The sequence below is a fragment of the Triticum aestivum genome, chromosome 6B (genome assembly GCF_018294505.1).
Source record: "Triticum aestivum cultivar Chinese Spring chromosome 6B, IWGSC CS RefSeq v2.1, whole genome shotgun sequence".
NCBI classification, from domain to species: Eukaryota; Viridiplantae; Streptophyta; class Magnoliopsida; order Poales; family Poaceae; genus Triticum; species Triticum aestivum.
The window spans coordinates 126,380,205-126,391,360 of record NC_057810.1 but is presented as its reverse complement, the minus strand read 5'-3'; the positions used below and the strand labels follow the sequence as shown (position 1 = coordinate 126,391,360).

Here is an 11,156-nt window from a genome sequence, read left to right as displayed (position 1 = left end):
CCCATGCATATGTCATTACTTTATGTTATTTTGTCATAGGTGTGATAACAAAAGACACATCCCAATTTATAGTGTCATTTTTCATTGAGAATCGCTATGTGATGGTAACATATTGTGTTACCTCAGTTGTCTCTCTCCACTTTAATTACTTTTCATATCATTTTTTCTGCTTAGGTGACATGCATGTTACCACCAATGTTACTTCCACTATGTAGTCTAAGAGATGTGTTTGACAGTTTGACTGCCACTAATATTTAATTATCTGGTTAATCAGTTATACTGATCATTGTAAAAGAAACACCAAATGGTGCACACGTACGGAAAAGAGCCCACCGCAAAAAAGTTGGCGAGTTTTTCAGTGCCCTCACCAGCACGAATGTTACATATCGCTTGTAGCAATCGTTAAGCATAGCGATCCCTAACTTTACCCTCATAATGAGCAGTCCCTTTTGCGCCTTAGCGAGCATTTTTTGGAAGACGTCGAGGGTTGGGGGATCTGGTTTTGGGAAGCTTCCTCGCATTTTTAGGAAGATTCCAGCCATTTTTATTTTTTTATCCTTTGTCTATATCAGTTTTTGGCTTTCTTTCATGGTCTTCCCTTGTTTTTTTTCTTTACTGTATCTTTTCAAAAAAAATCCTCAGCATTTTTAAGTCTGTGAACAATTTTCAATTCGTGAACCTTTTCCATTTTGTGAACAAAATTCAATTCATGTTTTTTAAATCACAAACATTTTTAAAATATGTGATCAATTTTTAAATTGGCGAACATTTTTCCAAGTCCCTGAAAGTATTTTTGAATTTGTGAACATTTTTTAGAGTCATGAAGTTTTTTTGATTTCACGGATATTTTTGAATCCACGAGCATTTTTAACATTAAAATTTTAAAATTACAATAAAACCGGTCAAACATATAAATGTAAAACACCAAAATGTGAAAAAGAAACTGAAGAAAAAGAAACTTTTTTGAGAAATTGAAGAAAAAGAAACATCGGTTCGCGTGCTTCTTTCCGAGGCTCACGCCTAGGGGTGTAGAGCGGCGCCCGGTCCGCCCCGCTCCATAGTCAAAATTGTTTTAGTTAGTTATAACTGCTCCGCTCGGTTTTAGTTCAGTTTAAACTAATCCTCTACTTATGCGGGACTATGTGGGATGCCCACTTGCATCTGTGACGCGCCAGATGCGGGCTAGGCCTACGCTACTAGGCCGGCCCAGGTGACACCGCCGCTGCAGAAATTCTGCAAGTGCTCTACTTTCCTGACCGGAGTTTTTTGAGCAGACTTAGGATCAAAGCCTTTAACAGATTTGGAGATCAATTTTGTAAGGACCGGATGTGTTGAATCCAGGGCTGAGAGCATCTCCAGCCGTGCCCCCAACAGGCCCCCCCAGACGAATTTTTAGCGCCGATGGCCGAAAATCGGCTCAGTCGCGCCCTTAGGACCTCGTTTAGCGCCGGTTTGGGCCAAATTCAGAGCCGGCGATCTCGCCCCGAATCCAAGCGCCCGGGTGGCGCCTGGGGCGCCGGCAGAAGCGAAAAGGGGCGTGGGGCCGCTCTGTCGGCGAGAGGAGGCCCTTTTCTCGTTGTTTCCTCCCGCTTCCCCCCTCGGCTTCCCTCTCATTCTCCATTCCTCCCGCCAAACTCCGCCTCCTCCCTTCCAAGCCGCCCGCCATGCCGCCGAAGAAGTACGTGATCCCCCGCGCCGCGACGGATCCCACAGCCACCGTCGTCGCCCAACCGAAGCAGAGGAAGCAAAGGGCACCGCCGTCCAAGCCCCCGGGCATGACCAACGCCGACTGGAAGGCGGAAGTGCACCGCCGGGAGGCCCTCACCGCCGATAGGCGCAACAGGGCCAAGAAGGCCAGGGAGAGGGCGGCACACGCGGCGGCCGCGGCGGCGGCGGAGCGTGCGGCTGCCGAACAAGCCGAGGCGGCTCACGCGGGGATGATGAATCCGCCCGATGGCCACGGCTCGCACGCGGCCTGGAGCCAGCAACGCGTCGGCTCTTCGTCCGGCTTCTCGTCGTCGCCACACCCATGGAGCACGCCGTCGCCGGGCTATACCGATAGCGACGTCCACGGTGGTTTCAACCCCAACATCACCTTTCCCCATGGGCGCTCGGTCCAGCGCACGCCATCACCCGCGTTCACCGGCGTGTAGTACCCTCCATACATGTACTTGCCGCCGGACTACACAGCTTCCCCGATGCCACCTCTCCATGCGTCCTCTACTCGCATGCCTCCTCCTCGTCGCATCTTGGCAACGCCGACGCGACAGAGGCCAACATGGAAGACATCATCGCAGCCGGCTCGGCTACCGCTGCCGCTTCCCCCGGGTTCACTATCCAAGACGGCTCGATTGATCTCGACGACATGGACGCCGAGCTCGACTACAGCAAGGAAGAGCCAGAGGAGGAGGAGGAGGAGGAGGAGGAGGAGGAGGAAGAGGAGGAGGAAGAGGAGGAGCCGGCGCCGAGGAGGAAAGGCAAGAAGAAGAAGAAGAAGAAGAAGAAGAAGAAGAAGAAGAAGAAGAAGAAGAAAGGGGCGGCCAAGACCGGCGAGCCGCGCATCAAGTGGGACCAAGAAGATGAGTGTCTCGCTGAAGCGTGGAAGGTCGTATTCCTCGACCCGATCACCGGCATGAACCAGAACATCGACACGTATTGGTACCGCATCAAGGCCGAGTTCGACGAGCGCAAGCTCGTCGACCACTACTTCAAAGGCGTCCACATGCAGCGGGGGTCGAAGGCGATGGCGAACCATTGGGGGCTCGTCCATACAGGGTGCAACAAATGGCATGGGATCGTCGAGGAGGTCGCGGCACGCCCGGATAGCGGCACCAGCGTCGAGGACCAGGTACAACACGTCGTCCTCTCCCTATTCCTCTCGCCATGCGCGCGCCCATTTGCGCGCCCACGCCGACTGATGCCCGCTCTTCGGCGCAGCTGCTGCGCATGTTCGCCATGTACCGCGACGACATCGGCGACCAAGAGTTCAAGTACCTCCACGTCTTCAAACGGATCGACAAGTGCGAGAAGTGGGCGGATATCTGGCGCACCCTCGCCAAGGCCAAGGAGACGTACAAGCCAGACGCGCCGACACCGGGAGCGGCAGATGGGCGCCCGGACGGCAACAAAGGGGCCAAGAAGACGAAACACGCTGAGTCGGCTGCCGCACGCGTGCAAGAGTCCATCGACCATTGCCTCGCCGACGCCAAGACCAGGGCCGCCCAGCGAGAAGAGAAAACTGAGGCGAGGTAGGCTGCTTTGATGACAAACAGCGCCGTCAAACCCGACTTGCTCCGGACCAACGTCGCCGAGAAACTCAAAGCTCAAAGCGCCAAGAAGAGGAACAACGACCTGGCTTTCTTGATGGGCGGTGCTGACATGCTCCAGAGCAGCGACGAGAAGCTCAAGGCATGGTTCCTGGCAGAGCGAGGCCTCATCCTGAACCAGATACCGGCGACTCCAACGCCGCCGCCGCCGCCGCCGCCCAGCCCGACTGACGATGTCTCCGCGACGCCCAGCAGCACAAAAGCCGCGCCGACTAGTCCAGAAGCCGCGCCGACTCCTCCCAGCCCGCGCACGCCGACGACGACGCCGGAGGTCGACCTCGACGTTTGATGCATTCCTTTCACGTCCTTTCTTTTTTTGTGCGTCGAACTACTGCATATCCTTTCATTTGATCGCTGAACTGTGATACTGAATCGCCGAACTATTGCGATGATCGCCGAATTATGACTTTTTTGGAGCGGGAACGATCAAGTTTGAATATGGGGCGCGTGTCTGGCGCCCTGGGGGGGCACCTAGGGGCGTGGCTGGGGACTTGGTCGCCCCAGGGTCTAAAAACGCCGGGTGGACGCCTGAAAATGCGTTGGTGAGCCGAACGAGCGGAGATGCTCTGATAAGTAGAATTGGAAACGGCCACACACACGCCCAGAATCACAACTGGATTCCATGTGAGGTTATGATGAGGCCTATTGCTCATGCGGCACCGGAGCTTTACCCGGCTTACCACATGCTGATTCAAACCAGGAATCACAGGGAGGCATGACCCAGGGAGAGAGAAGTTGTGGAAGCATGAAATACATATTGCTTCTGACAACAGACAAAAAGGAGGAACACATATCAATTTATACTCACGTGAACCCAACAACTGAATTTATGGTTTTCTTTTTTTACAAATAAAATGGCGTTCATTATTCTCAGATCTTTATTTAACAATACAAAGAGGAATTCCTCTGAGCAGGAAAATTTCCTGTCAAGAGTGGAAAAGAATTTCCTGACAACAGACAAAAAGGAAGGGAAGAAGATGAAGGCATTGCAGCCTGGCTGCTGGCACAAGGCTTTCATAGCTCATGAGCTTCTGGAGAGACGTACACAGGTACAGGCAAGAAGGGGAATGGGGCTACAGAAGCATAGGCAACTGGAGGGCGTGATTGAGCACGACGAGAATGTTTCAGGTCTTCCTGTTTCTGTCTAGCTCTTTCTTCGTCCCACAGCTCGGCGCCGCGGAGAACCCCGGCGATCTCACTAGTCTGATGGATGTTGTTATGCTCCTTCTGATCGTTAGGCAGCCGATGCAGTATAAGTCCAGCCATCAAAGCAGGAAGATACAAAAGGCTGCCATGGAACATTCTTCTTGCACTCTTCTGACTAGGAGCCAGTACAAATGATAAGGCTCCGATGGCGAGGCCCGTCGTCAGAAGCGATGCTTCGAAACTGAACCATTCGGATGTAAGACCCCCTACAAAGCAATAGTTAGTCCCATGAGTCAGAAAGATCCCACGTTTGACCAAGTACTTTATTATAAGTAGTAGTAGTAGTAGAAGCAAATGGAAACTAGAGAACCTATATTATTTTTTAGTACTTACAGTTATATGCAAATAATCCCAACGGCAGCATGTAGAGACAATTTCTGAGTGAAACCCATGCAGTTCTCTTACCAGTAGGATCAGCAAAGGAGAGCATTCGGTACCTGAATCAACAAACCAATCACATGTCAAGGATACAAATTAGGGCCTGTTAAAATTTTGATGTAACTTCTACAGTAGATATGGCAAATAAATAACCAGTTGGAATAATTGAGTTACCCTCCAGCAAGGTAGTCGTCACGGCATAAGTACGCAAGGGCCATGAAATGTGGTAACTGCCAAAAGTACAAAGCTGCAGGCAGAATCATAGAGTTGACTGACACTTCAGATGCTGCAGCTGCCCACCTGTAGCAAGATAAATATGGACCACATGCCGTGTAAACATATTGCACAGCTCCATTGATATCCATTCAATAAATAAACACAGAATATATATACGCCATGATGTTCTACACCTGTGCACGTAGTCTATTAGAGCAATGCTACAACAACAACAACAACAAACAACAACAACAAAGCCTTTAGTCCCAAACAAGTTGGGGTAGGCTAGAGGTGAAACCCATAAGATCTCGCGACCAACTCATGGCTCTGGCACATGGATAGCAAGCTTCCACGCACCCCTGTCCATAGCTAGTTCTTTGGTGATACTCCAATCCTTCAGGTCACTCTTAAACGGACTCCTCCCATGTCAAATTCGGTCTACCCCGACCTCTCTTGACATTCTCTGCACGCTTTAGCCGTCCGCTATGCACTGGAGCTTCTGGAGGCCTGCGCTGATTATGCCCAAACCATCTCAGACGATGTTGGACAAGCTTCTCTTCAATTGGTGCTACCCCAACTCTATCTCGTATATCATCATTCCGGACTCTATCCTTCCTCGTGTGGCCACACATCCATCTCAACATACGCATCTCCGCCACACCTAACTGTTGAACATGCCGCCTTTTAGTCGGCCAACACTCAATGCCTATTAGAGCAATGCTACAAATACTAAAGGATTTATAAAATAGAAATGTAGGCAAGTGATAATTAATAGCTGGATGATGTGGTCAAGCACAGGTGTAAAGACTTCTTTATGAATTAGTTAGTCTGAACAGATAGGAAAACTATACACCCAATACCAATTCCAGTTCTCAAATCTGAGTCTTCATATATTCATCTAATGCACCTATGGCTTTAACTGCAAAACAGTGCATCCCAGCCCCTAAAGACCTTCTAGTCCAACAATGCCAGCATTCCAGTAAAACGAGGGTTCAGGTAACAGAAAGAATCGCATACGGTTGTAAATTTGCTTTCTCGTGTATCCCCTTCCTTTATAATGCCAGTGGGAGACTTTAGAGCTTTCCTTCTCTTTGAAGTATTACCGGAAGTGACCCCTTTTTTTATTTGCTTGCTTAAGATGTCACTGTATGGCCTGAAACAGTCTCCAGGGCAGTGGTATTATCATCCAGTTTGATGCTTTATGTCAGCAGCTATAGATTTGAGAATAAGTAGTCCATAACTTCAATTTGTGTGTTTGAGCTGGTAGGTCCAGATGGCTCTACAATGTATATGTTGCTTTATTCTGATGAGTCTGTTATGGCCATGGGTGCACAAGGCAGCAGGAAATAGGCTTATCCGTGAAGGCATTGGATAGCTTATGCTAGATATAGGAAAGTTAAGGAAAGGAGTAACTCAATTACTTCCTCCGTTCCTAAATATAAGTCTTTATAGAGATTCTACTATGGACTACATACGAAGCAAAATGAGTGAATCTACACTCTAAAATGCATCTACATACATCCGTATGTGGTTCATAGTGAAATCTCTCCAAAGACTTACATTTAGGAACGGAGGGAGTAGTAATTATCCTTGTTGGATACAGTTGGGTCAATTACAAAGAGGCTAGTTAAATTAAGAAGAGTCCAACTGAACTAGGAAGGTAGTTATGGTTTGGTCTTGAGTTTAAACCATAAAAAAAAGGCATGCTTAGGCTCTTGGCAATAGCAAAACGCCTAGCGCTTAATTGTGGTTAATGTGCGCTTAAGCGTGCACTTTCGTCAGAAAAGCGCAAGGCAGTGGTGAAACTCACAATTACCGCCTAGCGCCTTTTTAAACTTTGGTCTAAACTGAAATACGACTTGCGGATCAAGTTAGTCGTTCTACATAAAGGACTAGCATGTATCACATATAATCACGCAATAAGAGAATAGTTTATCAATCTGTCATCTCCCTCATTTGTCCTCCCTAAGCCATGTTCTATTACCCAACCCCATACGCCGGGCCATGCATGATCTTCATGGCAGTACTAAACCAGATTGTTCCAGTTGCCAGGCCATTAAATGACTAAAACCAGGGAGCACAATAAGAAATTAAAATAGGAGATGAAGAATATACACTCACTCCATTATTCTACATATAAAATACCACCTTCAACCTGCACCTAGACAATCCAGAAATGTGTATTCAGCAGTAACATACCCTAGAAGTGGCGGAATGGCGCCAACAACTGCTCCCACCCATGTATTGACAGGGTGTATTTGCTTCAGTGGAGTGTATACAAATGCATACAGAATGAGATTGGATGCTGCAAGCCCAGCAGCTAAGTCATTAGCCTGCACAGACCTTGCCAAAATTTCTTAATGTTTAGTTCCAATAACAGAGCATCATACCAACTACAGTGGCCGCATACACTTAAAACAAAGTGTAAAGCAAGTACAGGCAAACAGCAAAGAGCCGAACCTTGCAAGCCAATAATGCTGTTCCTGCAGTTCCAACAGTTGTAGCCCACATGGCAGCATGCACAGGACTAATACGCCCTGATGGTAGGGGCCGTCGCATTGTCCTTTTCATTTTAGCATCATTCTTTATTTCAAACACCTGAAAAGGATGTCAATGCACCAAGTTCATTGTCTCTAAGCGTGATAACCAGGTGTATATCATATCTATAAATCCCAATATAATGTAAATATGTAAAAAGAATAACTTCTCAAAAACTGATATTGAATTGTGACATTGTGTGACAATGAACATGAAAGGATTGCAAGAATGTGAACACAATGAATATTCGTTTGGTTAACCATCATGCTAATGGAAAAGGCTGCCCCAAAAAACAAGCACATACCTGGTTGAGAGTGTTGGCCGATGCTGCAACCATCATGGTACCAGTGCATGTGTAGCAAAGTCCAGCAATGTCTACAATGCTGCCACTACCGAGCACATATCCAGCCCCCGATGTTGCCACAACAAGTGCACTAAATACCATAAAAAAATAGAACGTATAATCAAATAAAGGAAATGCAAAAAAAACAAATTATTCGTCAGTCACAAGGGGTTCCAAGATGCAAGACACAGACCATGGTAAATTCAAAACCATAAGATTGTCTGAATATATCCAAGGGACACATATTAACCCATACGTGCACTCTCCGGACATACATAAATCCCACAGAACAATTTCACCAAAGAAGGCATTAAAACTAGAATTTTTCTTAGGGAGAATAGATGATTATGCCTACTGTCTTGAGAGATTTTGACTAATTGAACTTTGATTCAATCTATGCACTCTAGCCAAAAATAAGTCATAATGGATGTTAGATGGTACAGCAGACTTTCAAAGTTTCAATCGCCTATGAATTGCATTCCCCATTCTAAATAGGGGTACCATGTGGTTCAACAAACAATAGAACATAGATACCGTATGTGAAATATGAATTCTAAAGAGAACATGCAACAGAACATTTGGACTACAAACATATAGGATATTGTTTCATATCTTATCGTATGAGGACAGATTGCTAGAAGTCGAGTGCAATTACAATTTATAAAATCTGATGAATGGAAAAAACTAAGGATACTAAACACCTTATGACAAAAACATACAGGAAATAATTAAATTATAGTTCATTTTTACCGCTACAAAGATCATCTTAGCTTTTCAGGCACACTAAACCACTAATTGACCACCATGCATACATTGTCAAGGTGGACCGACCAACACAGTAATGATTTGTCAGCAGCCACTATCTACTATCTAGGATCTCCACCGCACGCAAAAGTTTTGGTCAAACCCAAATATTTCAGGACATGGTTACAAAAGCACAATAAAACTGAATGGTGAAGCAAAAATAAGAACAACAAGAAGAGAAGAGGTCATGCTTAATAAACGAACCAAAGAATAAAGACATCTACTGCATCATACCTCTGTTTAGTGTGTTAAGGTAACTTGAATACAGTTTTGCTTATCAAAAAAGTTGGGGTTTCCATCGTTATGGTTATAGCAAAAAGAGGTGTGGCTTGTCCAGTCTGCAGTAAACTTACAATTCCATTTCTACATCATAACCAAAAGGGCTACACTAGCTAGTTTGTCACATAGCATCATATGATTGCTGAACAGCATCAGAAGTTAATTTCATAGAGCCAGTATTACGAAGCCCGAGGTTCACAATTTAGCATACTAATCCTACAGCGCATAAACGTTAAGGGGTATTAATGAGTTATAGATCCCAAATTGTTAAGGGGTTCACAATTTAGCTCGACTGTCATAGATCCCAAATCACAAAGTTAGTAAAATTCATTTCTTCGGAATTTAACCGCAAAAATTGAAGAACATATCTTTATTTCATTCTGAAAAAACATCAATTGCAAGAATAGAAGTGGTCTTCTCAAGGGAAATGGAAGCAAATCGCGCACCTGAGGCGGGCTTTGGAGAGCTCCCAGTAGCACGACCCGTAGTGCCGCAGCACGTCGGAGGCGGATCTGGCTCCCGACGAAACAGCTACCGAGGCGGCCGCCGCTTCAGCGACGATGGGCGCAGGGGAGACGGCGGAGGGTGCCGAGCAGGCGGCGCGCGCCGAAGGGATGGGAAGAATAGCCGTGGAGGGGTGGTGGATGGGGTCGCCGAGCATGCGCGAGCGGAGAGCCCTCGCGGCGGAGGCGGCAGTGGCGCCGCCTCTCCACATGGCGGCGGCGGCGGAGGCGACGACGAACGACGGGGATGCCGGAAAGATCTCTGGACGCTTTCGGCCAAAGAGATGGAGCTGCCGAGAACTCCACTTATTCACTTTTCTGCCCTAAAAAAAACTTATTCACTTTTCTTTTCTCTTTTTCGGAATGACCAGCAAAAAACCCTTCCATTGAAATTTGGCGAACTGAACGAACCACCAGGGAAGTTTTAGACTTGCATTGATGATCGCATTTTTTGATTTATTTTAAGTCTTCCGGTGATGTGCATTCAATGTGAGAAGATGTTGTCGTCGACTATGAAAGCGTGTGTGACGACTTCGTCGGTCGTAAGATGATGTGTCGGATCAGTCTTTGAAAGGTGATAATGAGGGTTTGAGTGTGCGTGTGTGCTTTCATGTGAGTGAGTGCATGTGTGTGTATGAGTGTCTTCGTCTGTAATGTATTCAAAGAAATAAAAATTGTGGGTTTTCAAATCAATATCATGGTGGTTCAACATTAATCTTGTCTAATACATTTTTTATAGAATCCCATGCACATCAAGCAGCATTGTCGTCCTTTTTTAATAATATTTTAAATTATTTTTTCTTTTTCTTCTTTCTCCACCCACATACCAAGATTTTGATTAAACACAATATTTAACGATAGCGGTGTGATTTAAGTTTTGCCTTATAAGACAGCCCCTTACAAGGCAACATCTACAATTACTGAGGCTTTTGCAACAGCTCTATTCCTAAAGCATCTTCCGGTCTCAATCTGTTTGCAAATAATCCCAAACAACTATAATTTAATCAATTCAGCACATATACATAACCTTTTCAGCATGCACAGAGCAATGATACACACTAACCGAGTAAAACTCAACCAAATCATCTTGTGAGCATGTTGAACTTCTACTATACAGCTATGGATGAGTCAAAACAATGCAACTATGCAAGTAATCTAAATTCCATAATAAGAACTTAAGAACAAAAACATATTAGGCGAAGGTATCAAAATTAAAGAAAAAAACAAGGAAAGTCTAGACTATTGTCTTCCATCAAAATTAAATTTATGTGCCAAAATATTACACAAAAAAATGCACACAAAATAAGATGGGTGCTCTAGTAGAACTGAAGTATACTAATGCTCCAACAGGAAGAGTGCACTCTACTTGGTAGAAACTTCTAAATAGTTGTAAATCTTTTGACATAAGTAATAAAAAGCCACTAAACTATACATAGGGGAGATACTGCTAAAACTTGGATTGTTTCAAACTGCAGCTAACGAAAATGCAACTACGATAGATAGTAGAAGAAATGAAGGACTTCTTTCTCTACCATGCAATTTATATCCTCTCTCTTTTGCTCC

At 45.7% G+C, this 11,156-nt stretch overlaps 1 protein-coding gene across 1 annotated transcript; it reads right to left on the bottom strand.

Annotated features, from left to right (window-relative positions):
- Nucleotides 1-4,148: 4,148 nt before the first annotated feature.
- LOC123136105 (protoheme IX farnesyltransferase, mitochondrial) lies at nucleotides 4,149-9,893 on the bottom strand. The gene is made up of 7 exons (XM_044555393.1): nucleotides 9,537-9,893; nucleotides 7,969-8,098; nucleotides 7,587-7,724; nucleotides 7,326-7,459; nucleotides 5,085-5,210; nucleotides 4,866-4,969; nucleotides 4,149-4,738 (listed from the first exon to the last, which is right to left on the bottom strand). The coding sequence occupies exons 1-7, from the start codon at nucleotides 9,803-9,805 to the stop codon at nucleotides 4,341-4,343; spliced, it is 1,299 nt and encodes a 432-aa protein (XP_044411328.1). The 5' UTR covers nucleotides 9,806-9,893; the 3' UTR covers nucleotides 4,149-4,340.
- Between the last annotated feature and the right edge of the window lie 1,263 nt (nucleotides 9,894-11,156).